The sequence below is a fragment of the Echeneis naucrates genome, chromosome 19 (assembly GCF_900963305.1).
Source record: "Echeneis naucrates chromosome 19, fEcheNa1.1, whole genome shotgun sequence".
In the NCBI taxonomy this organism is placed as follows: domain Eukaryota; kingdom Metazoa; phylum Chordata; class Actinopteri; order Carangiformes; family Echeneidae; genus Echeneis; species Echeneis naucrates.
The window spans coordinates 11319905-11342940 of record NC_042529.1 but is presented as its reverse complement, the minus strand read 5'-3'; the positions used below and the strand labels follow the sequence as shown (position 1 = coordinate 11342940).

General features: G+C 42.9%; 1 protein-coding gene across 1 annotated transcript in view; it reads right to left on the bottom strand.

Annotated features, from left to right (window-relative positions):
• Nucleotides 1-19247, bottom strand: part of fam20cb (FAM20C golgi associated secretory pathway kinase b) — a 43541-nt gene extending 24294 nt beyond the window's left edge. Inside the window, exons 1-3 of the mRNA XM_029527695.1 lie at nucleotides 17737-19247; nucleotides 17325-17500; nucleotides 13570-13648 (exon numbers count right to left, since the gene is read on the bottom strand). Coding sequence (XP_029383555.1) covers nucleotides 13570-13648; nucleotides 17325-17500; nucleotides 17737-18248 — 767 coding nt within the window. The 5' untranslated portion in view covers nucleotides 18249-19247. The remainder of the gene's footprint in view (nucleotides 1-13569; nucleotides 13649-17324; nucleotides 17501-17736) is intronic.
• Nucleotides 19248-23036: the final 3789 nt, after the last annotated feature.

Here is a 23036-nt window from a genome sequence, read left to right as displayed (position 1 = left end):
GCTTTAAATTATCACCCAACCGCTGTGACAGTCCATGGCATCAAACCTATGTCTTGAGCACGATTGCGCTGGGAACGGGTTGCAAACTATGTGAGTAATTAATAATGTAACTTCCCTGAATTCCTCCATGTCTGGATTGCAATTTATTGCAGAGACAATTAGTCTAATTATACTGTTTGCTGCCTGGCTAAGAAGGCGGTGGCATGCCAGTGTAACAGGATCCAACGTGTGCATGTCTCCAGTCTAGACTCAGTCAACAAAGGCAGAAACTCAGATTGTGTAAAAATGTGAGCAATAAAAAATGATTTTGCAACACAGTAACCAACTAGCATGTCTGATTTATGGTACACGATCTGTACAGATTACAGTTCACACCTCAAGCCGAAAGTGACAGACACACAGACACACACACACACAGACACACACACACACACAAACAGACACACACAGACACAGACACACACACAAACAGACACACGCACACACACAGACACACACACCTTCCTCTGTTGTTACTGGAAAAAACCACCGAGTGGCAGTGAGGGGACTCGAGTCTTCGAGCTATGAACACTGAGTTGGCGCACTGACTGACAGGAGAAAGAAGTGGGTGAGCAGAGAGACGATAAAAACTGGAAAAATAATAAAGACTGGGTGGTGAGAAAATAACCTGAATCAGCAGGACACAAATCGAGGGATTTGGGATGTCTTTTGTAAGAAGCAGCAGATGAGAGAGGTGGAGGACTGGCATCAAGGTCTAGTGAGCTGTGAGTGACTGTAGCCAGGGCCTGTGGTGTCCTGAAATCCCAGGGCAGTGTCTGGCTAATTGGTGGGTGGGGTACATGGTGGCTGTTGATAAGCAGATAGAAAATAGGGCTCAGCGCCTATAAATACACTATAAATACACACAGGGAAACCCTGTCGCCATGGAACTAGTATTGCAAGGGCACGGAGGGTGAAAAGCAAAGCTTAGAAAAATGAAAAACAGAGTGGTGGGAAAGGAATGCCAGATACAGTGAGCGCAAATCAGACGGAACGAAAACTGATTCAGGAAAATTAACTAAGCAGCATATTTGATCACGTCTCACCAACACCATGAGTCAGTTCTTCTGCTATGTAAGATGAGTAAATAAAGGGAATGGCTATATCTGACTCTTCTGGCCTCAGAGGAACCAACCTCCTTTTTTTATTGTGCCACCATTATAACCTCGCAAATCCAGGAGGATGCCGAATGGCTGGACGCTGCTGGAAAGAACAATCCAAAACTGACCTTGTTAAGCATTTATAAAAGACTGTCTGGGAGGCTTTATGAGCAGAGAAAACATGTTTTGCGAGAGGAGGAACAATAAATGACGGATTCAGATTTTCCAGGGATGTCAGATCCGCAAGAGTAACTTGCAGGAGAGAGGGAAGTTGAATCCCTCGTATCATATCAGGTGAAAACGAGAGGATGAAGGTGCTGCTGGAGTGAATAAAAGCAGCGCTCTGCTCTATCTCCTCTCCCACGGCCACAGATTGAGAGGTGGGGCTGGAGAAAAAAAAGGAGTGATGGAGAAAAACAGGAAACAGCCACAAGAGGGTTACAAAAGAAGCTGAAAGGTGAATGAGGAAACGAAACCATAAAAATCAGGATAATGACAAAAATAAGAGGTTGAGATGAAAAAGGAGGCAAAAAGGTGAACGATTGGGCTGATGTTTGACTGTGAGATACATATCAGACATATCAGATTTAACAAAGCAAAAATATTTCACATTGCGGACTGTCGCTAAGGAATCTCTTTGTGACCTGAATGGACATAACAGTGACAAAAATCTGTTTCATTGCACGTCTACTCATGCATGGAAATATTATTTTAAGACAAAAAAATTGAAAATGCAAAACTGTCCTTTGAACGTAACGAAGAGGAAAGCACTAGATTCTATAATCCATTCCTGCTCATTTCTTTTACAAGCAGACAGTATCCCGGCCATGCAGTTAAATGCATCTCCTACACTTGCAATGAAACTGTGCATGTAAAGAGGGAGAAAAGTGCAGCGGCCAGCTGGCCACGGAAACACAAACTGTGTTGTCGCCTGTTTTCCAACAAGAGCAACAACAAAAATTTTTATCCTGCTGCTGAGTGCCAGTTTCTCTTCTGCCTCGAGAGAAAACTGGCTCGAAATGCGACCAGCAACAGTTCCTAATGATGTATGCACTATAACAGATGCATGCAGCTTTCATTTATTGTAAGAATAAAACGTGGGGTAAAAGGTGATCTGTGTAAATTTGAATATTTAATACAGAGGCTTCTCTTAAGCCTGTGGCACTTAACTGCAGCGTTTCCATTATGAAGGCTGCAGAATGGAGCTGTGCATATCGGCTGAGAAGTCAAACAAACTGCTTCAAATGTCTCCTTACATGGTATGACAGATGTGAAAGCCCCTCTTCAGCCTGTCTAATAAATGATTAGTTGCACTCTTATATTTAGAAGAGGTTTTTGTTTTCAGTTTGCGAGAGCTGTATGTTTATGTGGTCTCCCTGCTTGAGCTGTTCATGAGCACAGAATTAGGGGAGGACGTGTGTAATGAAAGGTGTATTAGACTCCAGGCTGCGTTTTTAACGGGTCATTACTTTGAATGATGAAAGAGCCACGCCCCCTTTTTCCAAGCGTGCTTGGACAAGAACTGAGACTCCAAAGCTCATATTTGAATAAGCCCTGGACAAACAGCATAAACGCCCCCCTCCAACTCTGCACACAGTTAACTTCACACACGGCACAGCATCACAGTTGGTAGGAAAGTGCTCTTTCTCCCAGCACACTAATCCATGCCATTTTGCCAAGCTGCTTTCTCCTCGCTGGGCCTGACAATGCTGAAGTCACTTTTCCTCCTTCTCGCTCTCTCTTTTCTTTTTTGCAAACAACAACAAATCATAATCCCTGGTGAGCCCGACCATATGGTGTTTTCTTTATCCACACCCTACTGACATTAATAATCTGTAGGGCTAGGGAGATTGTGTATTGCCAAAGCCATCGAATAATCTTACAGTCATTGTCTTTTTTTTTTCCAGAATGCATAACTTTTTTTTTTATGCTTTAAAGCCATTTTTAATGGAAATATTTTATTATAAATGAGGAAATCACTATTATACTTCATGACATTTGAATACGCACTAATTCATTTTTTCTTCTAGACGACCGATAGGTTTAATTATGTGAAATAAGTGAGTAATTGCTCATTTTGACAAATCCAGAGTTATCACCCACTTCCACAGGTTTAATTCTCTATTAGATTTTTAATGTCTTTTAGCTCATTGTTTAGGTTTTCCTGCGCATAGCTTTAGTGTTTTGATTTACTCTCAAATTTATACATACAAAAGAATACAAAATTAACAACTACCTGCTTGAAATAGTGGACCAGCTGTTATGGAGGCCAGAAAAACTATCAAATGATAGCTTTGTCGATGTGAGAGCTACTGCTCACGAACACGTTAGCCCGATCTGCTGAATGTGATGCTACTTTGATAACTCGCTGTGCTGATCACCGGGGGCCAAACATCAAGAAGCGAAACTGCTTTAATAACGGCTTGCACAAATAGAAAGTTTTTGTAATTTTTTTTTTTTCCTGGCAATTGCAACATGAAGCAATGCCGCTAACACACATTTTCTGTTCCTTAGTCATCAAACTCACACTGCATTTATCAGTTTTTTTTTTTTTTTTTTTTTTTTACAACAAATAGCAGTTGCTATTTGACTCCATGTATAATCCGCCCTCTAATTTTTATTTATTTAAGTTTCAGCGTTGACTACATTTACATTTGTAAAGTGATAAAGCAATTATAAACTGACGAAACCGAGTTGTTATGCACAGTTAAAATTTAAGTGCAACAATAAAATATGGGCAACTCAGCCTGGATATATTATTGTGCCACTTAAGCAGCACATCCCCAGAGAAACAAATTACATGCTGTCACCACTTTTAAATTATGTTAATTTCTAAGACAACCAGTGCGTTTGAGTGGAGACACTGACTCTGGTGCAGTACTTCCAACCTCTTTCCATCCTGTTTCACACGAGACAGTAATTCATGTTGAGACTTGGGCATAATGGCGGCATTTTAATCTCCCCATCTGAGGTTGGTTGCATCACTTGTTTTGACTATACAAGCTCCTTTATCTGAAGAGGGCGTCACTGGTGAGGCTTGAGGGACAAGTGAGTACTGGATTTTAAAAAGCAGAGCTTTCTACTTTAATCAAGCTTCTAGAGGATGCAGCAGTGTGGAACAGATGTAAGTCAATCTGCATCCATACCATAGACCTGAGCGCTGACAGCTGTGGTTCATGCAACCACTTTCCCATCGTAACCTTAGTCGCCACTCTCCTGTTTGCTAATTACGCATCACAACGTGTTCTCATAATGTTGTGTTCCTGAATGCCTCCCAGAGAGGACGGCTCTTCAGCAGGGAAGAGAAAGCCTAATTAGACCAAGTGTCCATCTGCTGAAGGGGAGAGGTGGAGGGTGAGTTGAAGAAATGGCATAAATGTAGTTTAAAAAAAAAAAAAAAACAAACAAAAAAACTCCATAACCTTGCAGAGCTATAATTAAACGTGACAATCAGGAATGTCGGAGAGCGATAGGTGAACATGGTTTTTTACCTCCTGCTTCATTACAGGCTAATGATCCCCCTAAGGTGTTTTCCCTGACACTAACTACAGCTTATAAAAGGGATCTGCTGGCAGGACAGTTAGAAGAGATGAGAAGCTTTAATGGCAAGAGAAGGTGAAGACAGAAAAAGGGGAGGGAGATCACAGGAAAAACCTTAAGCTCTGCAGACCAGATTGAAGCTTCGCCGTGCTATAAAACACTTGATGCTCCTGTGAAACGAATGCTCCTTGGAGTTTTATACGAAGTACAGAGAACGGTTGTTTCTTCAGGCCACTGCAGCTCTTAGATCAGGAAAAGAGCTGAAGCACAGTGTGTTTGGTTCATACTTTTTTTTTTTTTTTTTTTTGGAGGTGAGTTAGACTCATGCAGTGCATCACTCCTTCACTGCGAAATCAAAGCACATCCTTCCTCTATAATACAGCAGGACTAAACCCGTTCGGCGCAGTGTGATCGAGCTCATGTTTGCTTGGTCAAGAACATTCTGTCTCATCTAACCAAACCAAGACAGGTGAAAATGTTTCTTCCAAGAGAAGTTTGCTGCTGTTTCTTAGTAACAAAAATGCTTCCTGGCCAACTATGTGAAACAGCTCAAAAGTACAAAGTTTGAAAGGTATACGCAGACAGATCTTGACATCTGCTAGCTGGCAGCAGAGCAAACAAACTGCAGTCAGCACTCACATATTTCTGCACATGCTCTATAACGGGTATAAACAGCACAAAAAGTAAATGAATCCACGATTCTTGGCTTAAGTTAAAGGGACTGCAGCTAGATTTACTTGGAGTCACCCAGCTGGCAAAAACTCTAACCTCATAAAATGACAGGTTTCCAAAACTCTTTCCAGTAAACTAAACGTATGAGTCAGTGTGAATTTTGTTTACAAGACCTGGTTTGCTTGTATTATTCGGTAAATGAATCGCATATAAAAGAGTGTTAACATGGATTGCCCGCACTCCTAAGAAGGCAGCACATGGAAAGTTCATCCAATTAAAAGTGTGAAAAGAATCATATTTTCTTTGCAATGGCTATTTTCAGCCTGATGAATATACAGTTTGCCGTCGGAGCATTTAAAAGGGCCGGTGATTCCAAAAGCAGGACACATGACACTGGCCTTGGGGAAAACATAAAAGGCCCATTTCCAGTCATGAAACACACTCTGTGGCAATGCTTGCAGCATCTGGTCCTCAATAAGAGTGCAGGCGCAGCGGGCCAGACCAGGCCCAGATGCATCCGTGTCTGCTCAAATTGTCACATCAGCTGTTCAGGTGTAACATACGGAAACGGAGAGAGGCAGGCCTGTGAGTGACAGCGCCTTCAAACCAAAGAGACAAGATGACAGATGGCATCAAAGCCCAGATTTCCACAGAAAACGCCGGGCTGGATCAGATTTTCTGAAATCTTTATGGGCAAGTAATTAAGCTTCTTTTATTATTATTTCCAAGAACCAATTAATGAGTTTATCAGGATAAACTGCAATAGTGACGGCCCAGGAACAAGTTTCCTCTGAGATTGCAGAGAAATGGCAGCCCAGCATGCATTTCAAATTCATGCATATGTGAGTGCTTCTGTGTGTGTGTGTGTGTGTGTGTGTGTGTGTGTGTGTGTGTGTGTGTGTGTGTGTGTGTGTGTGTGTGTGTGCGCGCGCAGCTCTGGCGTTTGCTCAAGCGCGCGCGCGCACACACACACACACACACACACACACACACACACACACACACACACACACACACACACACACACACACACACAGATGGCAGAGGAATTTAGCCGAGGCTTTGATATGTAGATTGGATGCTGGCTTGTCATTTCTGCTGGCTGCAACATGGTGTTATCGTTCCTTCAGCACAACATTAGAGCTAATAATATTTACCTGAAGGGGGCAGTTGACTGATAACATCGTCAAGACGTTTCTGCTCCTGGAAGGAACTGAGTATGCGTTACACACACACACACACACACACACCAAATACAGACAGATCAGCACACAAAGACAAGGAATATGACCACGCACTGTCTCCTAGGCAACTAAAGTATGAATTCCGTGACAGTTTCGAGCACTGTGTGTCGTAAGTCGTCAGAGGTAGCAATAAGACTGACACACACACATACATACAGTCTTACACACACGGAGATCAATTGCAGCAACAGCGGTGCAGAGTGGGGGAGTGGTGAGATGAACGGATGCTGATGTGGAGTTTTTATAAAGTGCAGGAAAAAAAGTGTTGAAGAAAGGAAAAGAAAAACCAGAAAGACTTGTCAAACTTCTGCGATTATGCTAATCAGCAGCATTGATTAAAAGTGGCACGGTGTGTTAGAATATATTAGCAGGGAAAACACCACCGGCTTACTAATATCTATATTCTACATAAATCATGATGGCTGATTACTGTGGATGGCAGAACGCCAACGATACATTAACAGATTATTACAGTGAGCGACTCGCATGTGTTGCTTTTTTCTTCTATCCCCTCTAGACTGTAGATTAGTTGCATAAGCCTCTGTTAGTGAGGGCCCGGGGCGTGTTTTTCTATAGTATGGTGGACCGTAGGTCTGCACTGCTTAGGCACAGCCTTTGCCCCATTTTAAGAGACTGCTATCAGGGTGAGCCAGCTCACGCTTTATTGGATGATTGCATGGTATTTCACAGCTCCACCTGCAGGATAAAATTCATTTAACATTGGAAGCGACAACAGCTTTGAATAGATCAAAAAAAAAAAAAAAACTATATGCATTTTCTCATGTTTAGAGAGTCCATTTTCTATTCTTAACATCCAGTGATGCAAGCTCTAGAGAATTTCCATGTTTCATACAATGTTTAAATAATGGCCATATAAATTATCCATACCACACTTTTCTACCTGTATATAAAAACACACCTTTCTTTTTTTTTTTGGCCTTAACGCTCCGTTTGAATGACACAATGATTCTCATATGCAAGCGCACCAATTTTCTATCGCTTCATCAAGGAAGAATGAGGGTGTACGAACTCAGTATCCAGTGCCAGTTTTTGTTTTGTTTCTTATTTTAATGTCTCTCCAGTAACAGGCAGGCAAACTCATGCAGCTTTGCTCTACGTGATCCTGGTGCACCAGTGCCCTGCAGTGTGTCACCATCTCTGTGGAGAAGACGGTAAGGGGGTCAGATTACTGAGCCTGAGGGCTCCATGTGCATCCCTCGGCTGCTCACTGAAATGTATGTTCAAGCTAATATAAATTTCATCTCCAGTACATGTGACAACGCGAGTGTGTGCGTGTACTATGATATACTTGCTTGTGGGAGTGCTGCTTTTAAACCAAAACACTTAAACTAAAAATTTTCTTTGCAGTAAACACTTTAATTTCTGCTTCGTCTCAAACTGTTCGGCGGACAATAATACCCCGGTGAAACAATTACAGCACAGGGGAAAACAGTCAAATCATTAAGCAGAGAGCAGTGCTGCTAAATCGCACATCTCACAGCGGTTGTAATTTTAGATTAATTATTGGTGCTACTGGAGAAATGAATAGAGATGTTTCCTGAGGTCAGCCAGTGCTTTCAGATGCAATTATAATTTTCTACACACTATTGAATTTACAGTACAGGTTCTTCTGATTAAGAGAAACTTGTATCGTAATGTATTCCCGTTCTTTTTCATTACACTCTGAATATTGCGTTCTTTTCTCTGCACGGGAATGGAGTGTTGTTGTAATATGAACATGTATTGAAACTGCTTATCAGATATTACCTGCACTTGAATTAAAAGCATGTAATGCATGCAAATACATTCACTGTGGACTTCAGTGATGTGCTACCTACTGCAAGCGTGAACAGCATAGGTTATAATTATATATGTTGTGCAGATATCCTGTTATTCTTGTGTTGAAATTGGTTTATGTCATGGTTGATTTCAGCTGCTCAAGTGTCTGTTGCAACATTTTTAGATACGTGGGCCAGCAGTTTGAGGGTTAACACGGAGCTTTCGACTCCCCATCTCTGCCACTGTGCCACGGTGAATTTCCTCTATTTCCAAACAGAGCTGCACTCATCATCTGTGCTCTGAATGACTTGTCCTGAGGCGGTTCATCCCTTTATTTCCTGACTCAAAGTCAAAGCACAGGCACAGAAGACCTTGTGAATACAATATCACACAGTAAACAAGCACACATGCACGCATGCTGACAAACAACTGACAAAACTGGCCAAATATATATAAAGAAAAAGACTCCATTCCACAGAGGAGTTAGTTTGTTTGACATCCCTTTTATTCAGCTACATGTAGGAACAATTGCTGAATTGTCCAGAATTTTTTCAGTCCCAGTGTTTGGTGTTTGCGTCACTCAAAGACAAATCTAGGCAGCTTCCAGTAAGCATAATAAGGGCTTTTGTTAAGACATGCCCAACCTGTCTTCAGACAAAGCTCATTCAATCTTATTCTTTCACCTCCCACGGCTGATGCAGTTTTAATGATACAACAGCTTTGTCAGCTTTCATGTGTTGCCAAATCCCCACTGATATTTCACATTTAATACAGATGTTTCCACCAGACTGTTATTTATGCCTCTCTCAATATGGTATTGACACAAATGAGGTGATATTACGTGGCTCTTGTCTCGTCGCCCCAATGCGTCAATCAAAAATTACTCATGGACCCGACACAGCACCAATACACATCGCTCAGAGGGGAGGGGCAGTAGCAAGCGCAAATATCTCCTTTGGGAATACGCCAATTGATTTGCATGGGGCTGGGCCAAGTTGTATGATTGACAGGCGATACAATTAGGTGGAGGCACGCAGAAACGAAAGACCATCATTATATCAATCATCACTTCTTCCGTCTGGGGGAGTGGGGGCTTTTCCTTTGCACTGAGCCTAATTTCACTCCGAATATCATACTTCCCCAGGTCACATCAACAACAAGCCATAGTGGCAGAAAGATAAAAGAGGGAAGGAAAGTCAGGAAGAAAAAGCTTAACACAAAATAAGAGATTTCTTTTTACTACCAAGACACTCAGGTTCAAAGAACTGAGAAAGTACAATGCTATAGCTAGGACTCAAACATGCCATACAGCAGGTTTATTTCTGTGAGGCATTTGTAACAAAGGTTTCAGGTCTTCTGTTAAGTATTTCATGCACAGCTTTTTTTTTTTTTTGCACAAAAAGAATATCCCTGACAGCAAAAGGCACATTAAAAGGTATCGTGCTATTGTGTATGTATTATTGAACTTGAAGGTAGGATTTCGGAGGATGTCGTCCCAAAGGGATATTGCCATTTCAAAATGAACGCTGTTTTTTCTGCATGGCAACAGTCTGCAATTGACTACAACTCAGCTCAAGCTGTGGCTCGTGGTTGATGGCGGCAGTTGTCATAAACGGTTACCCCTTTATCGCCACATCATCAGGTTCGATTATGTGAGTTATGACCGAGGAGAAAAAAAAAAAAAAAAAAAGGATCTTTTTCGTCCTCAGGGGAAGATTTCTCCCTTGAGTGTTACCTGTCCACCAACATCGCAGCTATTCTGTCACTGTGAGCGGTGGAGGCTGTTAAGGGTATGCACAATCTCAGAGAATCAGCTGGAAGCACAACTTGGCACACAGTTAAAAAAAAAAAAAAGTCAATATATTATTTGATGACTAATTTATGGGCATATGTTTCAACTCTGTTGCTCTGGTATTTACCTTGTTAAATGTGATTTTTCCCATTTGACACTGGGCAAAGGGCAGGTGCTATCGCAAGGCTGAAAAAACTATTCTGACTCGCACCTGCAGGCGACTCTGGAGTCACCAGTTGACCAAAACAAGCAGGTTGGATTGGTTTTTCCTGCAGCTCCCCTGCAGCCGTCAAAACAAGGTGGCTGGGGGGCCCGCCTGATACAAGAGCTGTAGCTCTGTAGATCTCTTGAGAGAGGAAAGCAATAAATTGGCAACACTGCGAGCTGTAAATACACTATAATAAAACTTGTTTGCACCAATTTGTTATGAAAAAATTAAAGAATTAGCTTTAAATGGAAAAAAAAAAAGAAAAAAAAAGTATCCCTGGAGTGTGATCACAGTAATCCAGTCAGTCGCTCACTTACAGAAATTCATGATTAGAGCGTTTGGCTTATGTTCTACATGTAAGCACGTGTTTCTGCTTATGTGTTGATGTTGTTTTGCGGTTTTCAAATTGGTAGAGTAACTCAGTAATTAATAAAAGCATGATCCCTCTCCATGCTGCTCTTCGGTGCAGCATTTATTTCACCAAACTACTAACTCCAAACTTGACAGCTTTAAGCGTTTGTTTATGGGAACAAAATAAATTATGGAAATGCTGCAATTTGTGGTTATTTCAATCCTGGCCACAGGCACAACAGGATGCAGAGGATGACGAAAATGATAATTGAGCTTAGTCACCAAACTGTGTCAAACTGAATGTTATTCAGGCTACAATGTTTTTGTCTGTCTGCTTGTGCAACACAGGCCTGGGTTATATACTTCCATCCTATGCTTAGTCTTTAACACTGCACAACAATCCTAGTTAACACTGGGTTTATTCAATGTCTGGAAAACTGGACCACAGACTGCGGCTGAGGGTGATTCATCACGGGGGACAGGTACTGTACTTTAGTATCTTCTACATACAGCGGAAGCTGATTAAGCCTGTGTTACTCAAAGAAGGAAAAGATGGAAATTTCTGTGTCGCTTTACATCCACAGAAAGAACCAGCCACCACAAAACAGAGACACTGCTCATAGTAACAATTCTTTCTCCCTCTCTCTGGGAGAGAGAAAAAAGGGGAGCGAATATACAAAGGATCGATCAACAAGCCTGTTAATAGATTTCTGCATCTGTGCCGTTTCTTCAGTGAACACTACAGATGCATAAAGAACGTGTGGGAGAGAAAAACAAACAGCCGACTACGCTGCAGAGAGGGAGGTAAGAAGGATGGCGAATACTAAGAATGATAAGACGACAGAGGAGCCAATAACCACAGAGAGCAGGTTTCCACAGATATGGATGGTAGGAGGGTCAATCGTTAGCCAGACGCCGCATGCCTGCCTGCCTGCCTGATTGCCGGGCACACATTTGCATTAGAGTTGAGAAGAGGCGAGCAGAAGAGCACAGCCAGAGAACGCTTTGATCTCTCAGTCTCTGTCTTTGATGCACCATGTGGAAACACACCAGCAGGTTTGGGAACAAGGAGATGATGTTGGGTGTTAACTGGGTGTGTGTGTGTCTGTGGTTGTTGGCACGTGTGCATTTGTGAGCGCGGCACGAGAAATTATCTATATAGCAGGAATGAGTGGGCAAATCTGCCAAGACATCGATTTCAGTCCAAATACACACACGCACGCACACACGCACACAGAGACACACACACACGCACGCACGCACACGCCAGCATGGGTTGCCCTACTTTGTTAAAGTCAAGTGCATTCAAGCAGGAGGGAATGAAAAAGCCCCCCCCCAACCACCTTCGCTCTTGCCATTTTTCTGGATTATCAAACATCACGGTGGCTCTGACAACCACAACTGTCAAGCAACAGATTTACATCCAACCCCATCACCCCATGCTTTTCTTGGAAAATTTCATTTCACATTTCCATCTGGGTTCAAATTCGAGGCAGTGCAGCAAGATAATCTGTGGATTTCAACTGTGTGTGTGTGTACTGACAACACTCTCAGCCCACATCTCATCTGTCGCTCTTCCTCACCCCCTCGCCGCCCCATTTTCCCCAGCCCTTGCCTCGTTACCCTTCTTCCCTCCTCGCTCGCTCTCTACACCTCTGGTCTCTCTCTCTCTCCATCCCTTCCCTCGCACCTCTTTCTCCTCTCCCCGGTCTGTCAGGATGATTTCAGGCTTGTTGCATCTGGCCTGACTTAGTATGGTAGGATTGAAGCAGTAATTACAACGGTCTCTGAATAGCTTTCCCCTCCCACGAAGGAACTCGCTACCTATCATCCACAGGCTTAACCCCACACTCCATGCTGACACGCAGAGGCCAGACAACAGCCTGTGTAGAAAACCATTAACCCACAATTAAATTACAATCAGCCTAACAAAGGATGGGTGACATTTAAATCCACCAATCGAGAAGGGATTAGGGATGTGTTATCTTCTAAATATGACGGCGTGGATAAAGAAAATGTGAGTTAATCAAATATTTCACAGTATCTACTGGTGGGGTCGTTTTCACCACTGAGCAGAATTATCTCAAGTTAAGCCAAGTTGTATTACAGGGTGCACAGAGGTAAGCTCACAGGACATTTCACTCAGATGCTCAAATGGCAAAATCATGGAGACAAACAATTAACTAATTAACTTAAATAATACTGACAGGAAATTAAACGTGACAGCTGTTTGGCCACCACTGGTTACGAGCAACACAAGCTGTAGTTTCAGGAGACTGCTTTTCCACACAAATCAAAAGAGGACTAGAAGACAGTGACATTTAGCTGACTGGAAGATTTACCATCATCATAATGCCTGAAATTGATCCAAGGAATCAGGCATACAGTGACAGCACCATTGTTGCCTGAGGACTGAGGACCTCCAACGTGGCTACTAAATGATGCGATGTGTCACTTGAAAGCCCCATGAGGTGAAATGTCTATTCAACATTTGGCTCTGACACAGCAGATTGATGTCGGCCTTCAATCGAATATCAAGGTTGTGCTGAAATGAAAGCAATTTGATATAGCCAGAGAGGAGAATGGGGAAATGAGATTGATGCTGTGAGGAGAATAAGTAGGTGGTGGGATGTGAAAAGGAAGTCTGTCGAGGTAGAAAGCTGCACGGTTGGTGTTTTATACTGAAAGAGCACGATGCGAAACAGATAGCTTTTCTTCAGAGAGGGTGGACCCATGAGCGAACGCAATGGCTGATGGTGCAGGCCAGACAAGAGGGCAGTTTGACCAGAAGAACAGCAGGGAAAGTATTTAACACATATGATACATAAAGGCAAAACAACTTACTTCATCGGTTTGAACAAAGCCTGGCCGTAGTTCTGGAAGGTCATGATGAGCTTCAGCTGAGTGCCTCCAGACTTCATTGCTGTTGGAGTCAAAACAGATAACGCTGCTATTAACAAAAGATTTACTGTCAGCGCCACATGACACATTTTACTGTCGAGGTAATTTAGGTTTACTAACTGAAGTGCTGTAATAAGTTTCGTTTTTAATCGAACATAGATCTGGCCAGTTGAAGCTTCGAGTACATAGCTTGTGATACGAGTGGAAGTTGGAGTTTCTTTGTAAAAGCTGCTCCATCTTACAATACTGCACAAAAGCATCGATAAACCAATAGACCAAGTAGCTGACTCCATTTGTTTCGAACAGTTTCAGCGTTCAGTTTTTGCCCATTCATGTTTGCAGCTTAGCTGATCTGAAGCTATAGCCTTCGGTTGGCTTATAACTGAGTTTAATAATTTCCTTGGCACAGAGAAGAAAAAAAAAAAATCTAACTCGGCTTCTGTGTGTTAGAAATTACTAAGATGGTTAATGATTATAAAATATCTGGAAAATAGCAAGAAAAAAAATACTTTCACACATAACCCAATTGGCGGTTATGATTTTTTATTTATTTTTTTATTTATTTATTTTTTTTTGGGGGGGGGGGTGTTTTATTTTACCAGCAGTCAACAACCAAAAATGAAGCAATTATTTCCAACAAAGAAAACCCCAACACACTGTGAAAACACATTTGGTGTTTTGACGTGAATGGCTGAATGGCTCATTGTTCGTGTGACGCTATTTATTTCTTGAAATGCTTTCCTAAGCTGGAATTGAAGTGTATGGTTGACAAGTTTCAATAAAACTCTAGTCCAAATTCTTCTGCTCATCTATTGAATCAAAACTTCAACAATAATAGAAAACTGCATTCTTACTCTAAAAACCAACCTATGGTTAGTTAATGAGCATTCTGCAATGAAATTATCAAACATGAATACAGTTTGTCAGTTTTCTGTTGAACAAGTATTGAGATTAGCTTTATGAACTAAAGTAACAAGGCCATAAACATAGTAAAGGTGATTATATTCTGTTACTGTATGTTGACTGACATGACTGGATTTTTATTTCAGACACGTCAGTGAAGTGAATTGTTACACGTGTAAGTTTTTATGCATGTAGATATGTGGTTGTGCTCAGAAAGGGCTGAGTTGCTGATGTCACAGTGTTTGTTTGATGGGAAGGGGGAGTGGGGGGAGGCTGAAGGACAGTCGGTGCTTGCCCAACACTGTCTGTTTGTCCACTGTTTACGCTGCCTGTTTATTCTCCAGAGGCTATGTGTGTGTGTGTCTCCTTTTTGTGTCTCTATTCATCCCTCTGTCCTTCATGTTTTCTCCCTTTCTGCACATTGTAATGCAGTCTAAAGGCCCTCATGGGACCGTGCTTGGTGCCAGAGCCAGGACTATACAGCACTAAAGCAATCTACAACTCTCCAAAAAAAAAAAAAAAAATCTCAAAAAAACCAGAAAGAGCAGCGTGGCTACAGTGGCTGTGATTTCATCAGCTGATCGATTGGAAGTTGTGTTTTAGTGGCCTTTTCCCAAGGAACAACCGTTTCAATCTATTTTCTAATTTATTTCTACATATAGGAATCATGCGGACAAGTGAAATGTTTACAGCGGGGAAAAAATTACTAGTGAAGAGCAATGTCTTTCCGACCTCACCTGCTGCTCTGTGAAGTTGTGTGCGTGTTCATGTGGGAGTTTGGACTTACTTTAAAAACAGGGAAATCTAACTGTAATTGCTAAGAGCTCACGCATGCCGAGTGACTGTATAGGAGGACTAGGAAAGTAACGTTTCATTTCAAGCTCCACTCACACTAAGCAAACCTTATTTGTCGAGACACATTGCAAAAATGTTTCCCTCGATCTCTTCTCGGGCTGTGCACAGCGACACTCAGCAACTTTTACTATCATCTGTAATAACACTTATATCTGCCGCTTTTGCATGCTACGTCTTCATTGATTAACATTGCTCGAAAGAGGTAATAGTGCATCATATTTCCAAGCAATCCTATCCTTAACTTTAGATAATAACCAACTGCTTTTGGCTTCTATTGAAATTCTGCCTCAGGCCTGTGTTAAGGCTCTGTAATTATTGAGCCACCATGTATTTAGCTGGCTAGAGAGGCTGAGAACTGCTTCCTCTATCCACCCAGGATTAAAGACAAGAAAGCAAAAGGGGGAAAATCTTGGAAAATGGGAGAACATCTTGAGCAGAAAGAAGCAAAGGGGAATTTTTTATTTATTTTTTGACCAGGCAACATAGGAGCTGGTTTTATAAACTGTTAATCCTCCTGCCAGATAAGTATTTAATCTTTGCTACAGGCCAGTTACAGTTTTGTCATTGGCAGATAAACCTGAAATCTGCAATCACTTTTTACAGCAAGTGCAAGATGGGAGACCTTGAGTCTACAAACACTCCTGGAATGTGGGAGCTGAACTCAGCCAAAAAGTAAGACAATCCTGCCCCCCCCCCCCCCCCCCCCAAAAAAAAAAAAGAGGGAAAAACAGCAGAAACTGATTCCATATAACGGCCCCAGGATGGATTATCACCTCTGTCAGGCATCAACCTGCACCCCAGTGACGGCTTTGCAGCTTTCTGTGGGAAGCTGGATTTGCTGTGCACTTGTCAATCAACTAGAAGGTAACCACATCATTTGATTTGCATCAAACCGCAAGCATACAGTAGCTGTGTGATCTGCACCGAGACCAGATCTGATGTGTGTCTGCTACTACACTTCGTGGAGATGCATGAGAGGACTGTGGTGCCTCATCATTTTCTGATTTAACAGCCAACAGCTGGCTTCCATCTTCATGCATACTTGCATGAGTTTAAAAGATTGTGTCTTTGAAACTATATAAACGATATAAAATCTACATTTATATTGTTTACACGTAACCATGGCTGTGGGTTTGCCTTAATCCAATAACATCAATTCTTCACGGCAAGACAACACGCTTTCTCAGAGAGAATCTGAACTAAAAGCCTTTTCAGAGGACAAAATGAAGGACAACCTTCAATATTTTTATACTGTCAATATTTTTATACTTTACCATAACAGCAATGATAATGGATACTGCTGATATTTTACTATAGATACTTTTATGCTTTTGAAAATTGAAAGGATTTTTCTGCACAGACATTCAGTAAAAGTTGGTGAACTTCTATGATGATAGGGGAAGTTTGAAGGTCCGATTGGGCATCAAAGCGTCGGCCAATTCTGGCAATGTCGCTGATGCAGCGTCTCATACAGGGCACCCTTACAATTTAACTTTGACCTGTGCTCAGCATGCACAGACACCGAGTAACACAGCCAAATTGGCACTGGTTCAGTTCCTCAGTACAACCAAAATCTGTGTCCATCTGTAAGGGTATGAACGTGTCACTGATCAAAACATTGGGTCCTACGGTGGCTTATTTATCATAGGTCACCGATGATAGTGACCTATAATAAACATGTGGGCTCAGTGGTAGAAAGGCAGGTAAATTACTTGACCTCTCCCTGCTGTCACAAGCCAAGCAACCACAAATGTGAGCAGAGCTGTAATCATTTTTATACCTCTCCACACCTCAGAAATGACTTGTGTCGGCCTAACTGGAGTGTGAACTGTTAAAGGGTGTAATTTTGAACCTCCATCTGTGCACCAAAGCCACCTTGTTGGCTGTTGCTGCTGCTGCCATTGACTCACCCAACTCTGCAGTGTTTTTTTATGACTCACCCACGCTGGTGATCCGCTGGGTGACCAGGTCCTTCAGCAGAGCATCGATGACAGGGTTGTGTCTGGAGTACAGCTCATATCGATTAATCCCAATGTGGAATCTGAGCCAGTTGGGGTAAGAGTCGGCTGTCAGCTCCCCGGTGGGATTGAACTCATCTCTGTTGCTTTCGGCATTCCTGGCAGAGAGCAGGGAGAGGAGGAAAAGGGAGAGATTTTTCAGTTTTTTGTGTATAGTAACGTGTGAGCAGGGGCCCATCAGCACAGATGCAGAATTAGACTAATGTGATTCCACAGAATTGAACTTTTCATTTAGTCCTTTGATTTTTTTGAATAAAATATTCAATATTTAATCGTGGCTTTTGTTGCATGAGAGCTGATTTCCAAAAAAAAAAAAAAAAAAAAAACACTTTACCATGCCTGATCCTCTGCAGCTTTGGGATCAAATCTGATGTCCGTGTTGACGTTGAACAGCGTGTCCTCGTCCGTCAGAGGTGGCAGGGCTCTTTTATACAGAGGGTGGTCATAGAGAGCCAGCAGCCTTGAACCCTTCGCCGGCAGGTTCTTGGTCACCGCGGCGTCCTGCAGAAACTGCCTCTTCCTGTCCCCACGCAGCCCCTGGTGCTCCAGCCTCCTGAACGCCTGCGTCTTGTCGCCGGCGGCCGGGATCCTTTCCAGGGAGTGCGAGGAGACGTTGGAGCTGGGCTCGTTGCTGAAGTCCTGGAGGATGCGCAGGGTGTGCTTGTTGGGCCAGCCCTGCTTCCCCCAGCTCTGGGGCTCCTCGCTCGGCGTGTGGGAGCAGGAGCAGCCGCTGTTGCCGTGCCTCTCCAGCTTTGGTAACAAGTCTATCATTATGTGCATGGAGCATGCAATGAGGAACACCATGAGGATCAGAACCCGGAATTTGCGCAGGAGGATCATCTTCATGGTCTCTCTTTTGAGCAGATGTGAGTATTTACTGCAAATGATCAGCACGCAGATAAACAAGCTGACTACATCGCTGATGATGTTGATCAGACTGGACGCCAATCTAATGAAATATACATTAAACACGTACGACCCATCTTCACTTGCCGTCTTGAGTAAAGGATTCAGTGTTCAGCCTTTGTATTTTTAACATCAGACTTCTGCTTCGTCTGCACCACGACTGTACAGGAGAAGATTTCAGAAGCGCAAAATCATCCGCAAGTGTGCAGGTAAAACAGGTCGAGTCGGCTCTGACCAGCGGTACATTAGATCAAGCCACATCCTCTTGGCGTTGCGGCTTCACTACTCTTTCCTTTCGACCACCAGACGGTTTTTTTGTTATCTAGCAACGGAGAAGTGTGTAGGATCCAAAAGCATCCGAGGAAATCGATCCATGAAACGCGTCTGTCCGGGAGGTCCGAGTACGCGCGTCGGTCTCACCATCCAGCCTCGATCCGCCGGGGAGGGAGGAAGATCTGTCCGGCCAGGGATCAGCTGGGACGTCGGCAGGAGAAGGGCGAAATGAACGGTGAAATAAGGATCTTTGCTTTTCGGCGTTTTGAGGGAAAGTCCCCGGAAAGTTGTCGAAGTGTCTGCTCGCATTCACCTCGGGGATCCGGCGCTGCGTAATTTCTGTCACATCTGGACCGGACTGAAGCCCCCCAGGGCAAGCACAGGTAACAGGAGACAGAGGTCCTCCCGCAGGGCCGAGCGACCTCTGAGAGTACAGCTGGATCAGAGAATGCGCCTCTTGTAGCATGTGTGAATCTGGGTGGGTGTGTTAAATATGATGATGAAGCCAAGACCAGATCCTGCCTTTGCGCAGCGTCACCGTGAGCAGATTGGCTGAGGGCAGAGAGAGCGAGAGGGAGAGAGGGAGAGAGAGACTGCGACCATGTGAAGCTTATAACTGCTCGTCTGTATTCCTCTTGGAATAAATCCTCCCTGCACATCCCGTCTGCACAAGCAGGGGGCGTCTTCCCACAGGCCACTATTCAGCAGCAGCGGCTTTCCTTTTTTCCCTAATCCATCTGCTGGAATCCCTCTGAAATGTCTCCTCCGGGACGAGTCAATCCATCGATGATACATTAGACAGGCCTATTAGACCGCTCATCAGTCTGAGGATCCAGTTCCATCCTGCACTGCTGCCACTCAGCAGCAATCACATCTTCAATAATGTTTAAAGGCTGCATGAAATGAAAACCGCACAACACCTTTCAGCACTGCGTTCATTGAAAGAAAAAGAAGAGGTGGGGGGGGGTTACACTTGTGTTGTAGGGGAATAAACTGACTCCATGATTTCCTTCTTCTTCGACCTCTAACCTATAAACCACATCAAGCACAGAGAGCACATTAATTACCAACAAAGCCAGACCAGCAGTCCCCCAATAGCCATTCAGTGGACTAATGTTTCTTTTTTACGGCTAATTGGCAATGGCATTGTGGCTGCATCCATGCTTTCTCAGTGGCTGTAAATAGGCAGGGGGGGACTGGATAATGAACTACTTGCATTTCATAGCATGGCATATATACATGAGTAACTGATCACGCTGGCTGTGATTACCTCCCTAGATTAGTTTATAATTAAAAAGAGCCCAAAGAGAGAGGGAGGGACGTGGTGCTGACTGTTGTCCCAACTGGAGAATAGATCCATAAAGACTGCTTAAGATAGTCTATGATAGATTCATTAAAGCTGATACAATTCTAACTGCAGTGTGTGTGTGTGTGTGTGTGTGTGTTTGTGTCAGTGTGTGAGAGAGATAGCACAGGGAATGTCAAACAGAGGAAAGACTTCTGTACTAGGGTTGTGTGTGTGTGTGTTTGGGGGGCAGAGGGGGATTAAATATAAAAAAAAAAAAAAAAAAAAACAACACACTGACCATTGACAGTTTGGCGGCTGTAAAACAGTTACTAATTCCCAACAAAGCAAAAAGGTCCATCAGATTGCCTCCTATGGTGTTTGATGTCAATGATAGTGAATGTGGAAGACAAAGTGATAGTTGTTGCCTGTCCACATCTCACACCAGCTGCTGTAGCCCGCGGTCTACTGGCCTGAGGTGGAACAAGCAGAGATGAATGTGTATTGATGTCAGTCAGACATGGATCTTAGCAGTCGATGGTTCAATGGTTCCTCACAATGCCTGTCATGTGCAATTGTAGCCAGGCCTTAAAGGAGGAATCAAGATTTTCTCTGTTAGCCCGACATGTTTTTGGGTTGTTTTATTTTTTTATCTCATTTTATCTGCTGTCAAATGACATTAGTACTTTAGATGCAGTAAATAGGGGCAGACTGTTGTGAAATGACAATTTGCAACTCTAAATTAACAATCTCATTCTGTTGCTGGGGAAAAAAAAAAGACAAAACAAAATGGCAACAACACAAAAAACAAGCCATCATGACAAAGTGCAGCACAAGAAAACATCACATCCACAGTGAATAGGAACACGCCCTGACGTTTCCTGTGTCGAATTTCACCTTTTTTCCTGCACTATGACAGCTTTGACCGAGCTCCTTTTGATTACAATCTGAGACAAAAGCAGCTGATCGAGAAACACCATTCTCTGATATCCCATGTGACAACAGTATTAAAAGCACCGAGGCCTCGCACAGACAAGATCAGCAGGAGGAGGGCAAGGCATCCTAACAGATAGCTGACTACAGCACAGGTCGTAAATACACAAGATTTATGTCCTCTACACTTCACAATGTCTCTCAGTGAGATAGCGCAGGGGGATAGCAAGATAGCACTATCCATGCTGCTATCTGCACTCTCACGGTGAAGTGTGACGTGAGCAACTGTACAAAGTCTTCCAAACAGTTTTAGGCCGGGGGTGGTACGACTTCAAAATGAAAAATGACATTGTTATTCTGTCAGCTCATATTCCACATCACATACACCACATGAAAAACAGTCATACACTTTTTTTTTTTTTTTTAACACATTCCTACATGAAGAAAACCTTTTTCCCCTCCTTTTATTTACTCCAGGAATTCATTTTTATTCATTTCATGACTCTGTGGCACGCCAGAGAATTACGACAACAATCAACACAAAGAGCTTCGGTAGAATCCCAGTGGTTTGGTTTATTCATTTTGAAGGATAAGGAAGTTAAAACAGCTCAATCCCTTGTTGGATTATATCGCTTACTAGTGTATCAAATATAGAGGCAAATTTTTTTCCCCTTATGTTTTTCTGACAGCAGCATCCAGATGATGTAGCTGTCATAAGTATGACTTATTGAATGATCTTTGCACAGCAGTTCTTACCGTGGCAGTGTTTGGTAAATTGTGTCACTATGTTAAAATACAATGTGAAAGTCACCCTGAAGCTGTGTGGAAATAAAACGCTGATCACAGTAGAGCACGAGGGAAGGCGAACATCTCTACCTCATATCCATCCACTGTTCCTGCCATTTGTGCATGCCTCTGTATTGCCAGCGTTCCGTATGTATTGTCTGAGTAAATCCATTTGTCTGAATTTGCCCTTGCTGTGACCAGGGCTGAGTGCAGAGCAACACTCATTTCCATCCCTGAGCAGCGCTACACTTGCTGCATCTGATATGGCACATTTGAATGGATATTACAGATAACAATGCCCTCTATTGGCCCCAATAAGCCTCACGCTGCTCTCTCCGCTCCTCGATCTCCTTGACCCTCCTCTGTCTCCTGTTTTCAGCCCCTCCTCGCCAACATTTACAGTTAGTCACTTCAGGAGCCAAACAGATTCAAACTGTCATGAAAATCACTTCAGTGAAAACATCCACAGTCACAGGAGACTCGGTGGCATTTTGAAATCATCAGACTTGTTTCTGAATCACTCCACTGCCCTCTTTTTACTTTGAATGCACAAATGTTCTTGGCACTGTTTGTATTCTTTCATTATCCCTTTTCATCTATTTTCTTATGTTTGAATGAATGGTGCGCCTTTTATTTACACAATTATCACTTATGGCTGTCAGCACAAAGCAAGGTTGACATTCTGCCTGATTGCATATTATGGAGTGATGTGAGTTTTCTTTGTGATCGTCACCATTTTTACTTACAGAGGGGTGCAAGTTGTTTATGAAAAGTAATTGGCAAAATGATTAATCAAAATACAATATTCATAAAGAATTAATTGCCTCTTTGAGGATGCCTGAAGGCTTAAACAACATCTTGGAAACTCTTTAAAGATTAGTGGCTCTACACCAGTATTAGTGTATCAACAAAACGTGGGATGTATTCTTTCATGAATAATTAAGACAAAACAGTAAATTAAAGCGGGATTTTTTTTGTTCTGATTTGTGTAACTATAATTGGTAAGCTGATGATTAAAGCCATCTGTATGATCACTGAACTGATGACCCTGCTGGAAGAAGCACAGGAGCAAAATGTCAACACCAAGGCCTCTCAGACCACAGACTAAGATATCTGTGTGCTGAGTCTGCAGCTGCGGAGGGCTTATGAAGATTTGGAGACGTGCATGGCTGAACAGCACTCAGAATCATGAACAAGAGCCAGGTCCAAGCTTCAAAAAAGTCACAATGGAAGGACAAAAACAAAAAGAAAGGTCATCATCAAGTTTATTCCCTGCATCACTGAAGATGAATGACCTGGTCTCATGCACAGCTGTTGCAACAGAATCCTGATTCTAAGAAGTGAGAAGGAGACGAAAGTCCTAAAAAAGCACCAGTGGTGCAGAACCCACAGGGACCGGGAGCAGCAGACAGACCAGTAACAACAGGATATAGGAGAGGAGGCTGCCAAAA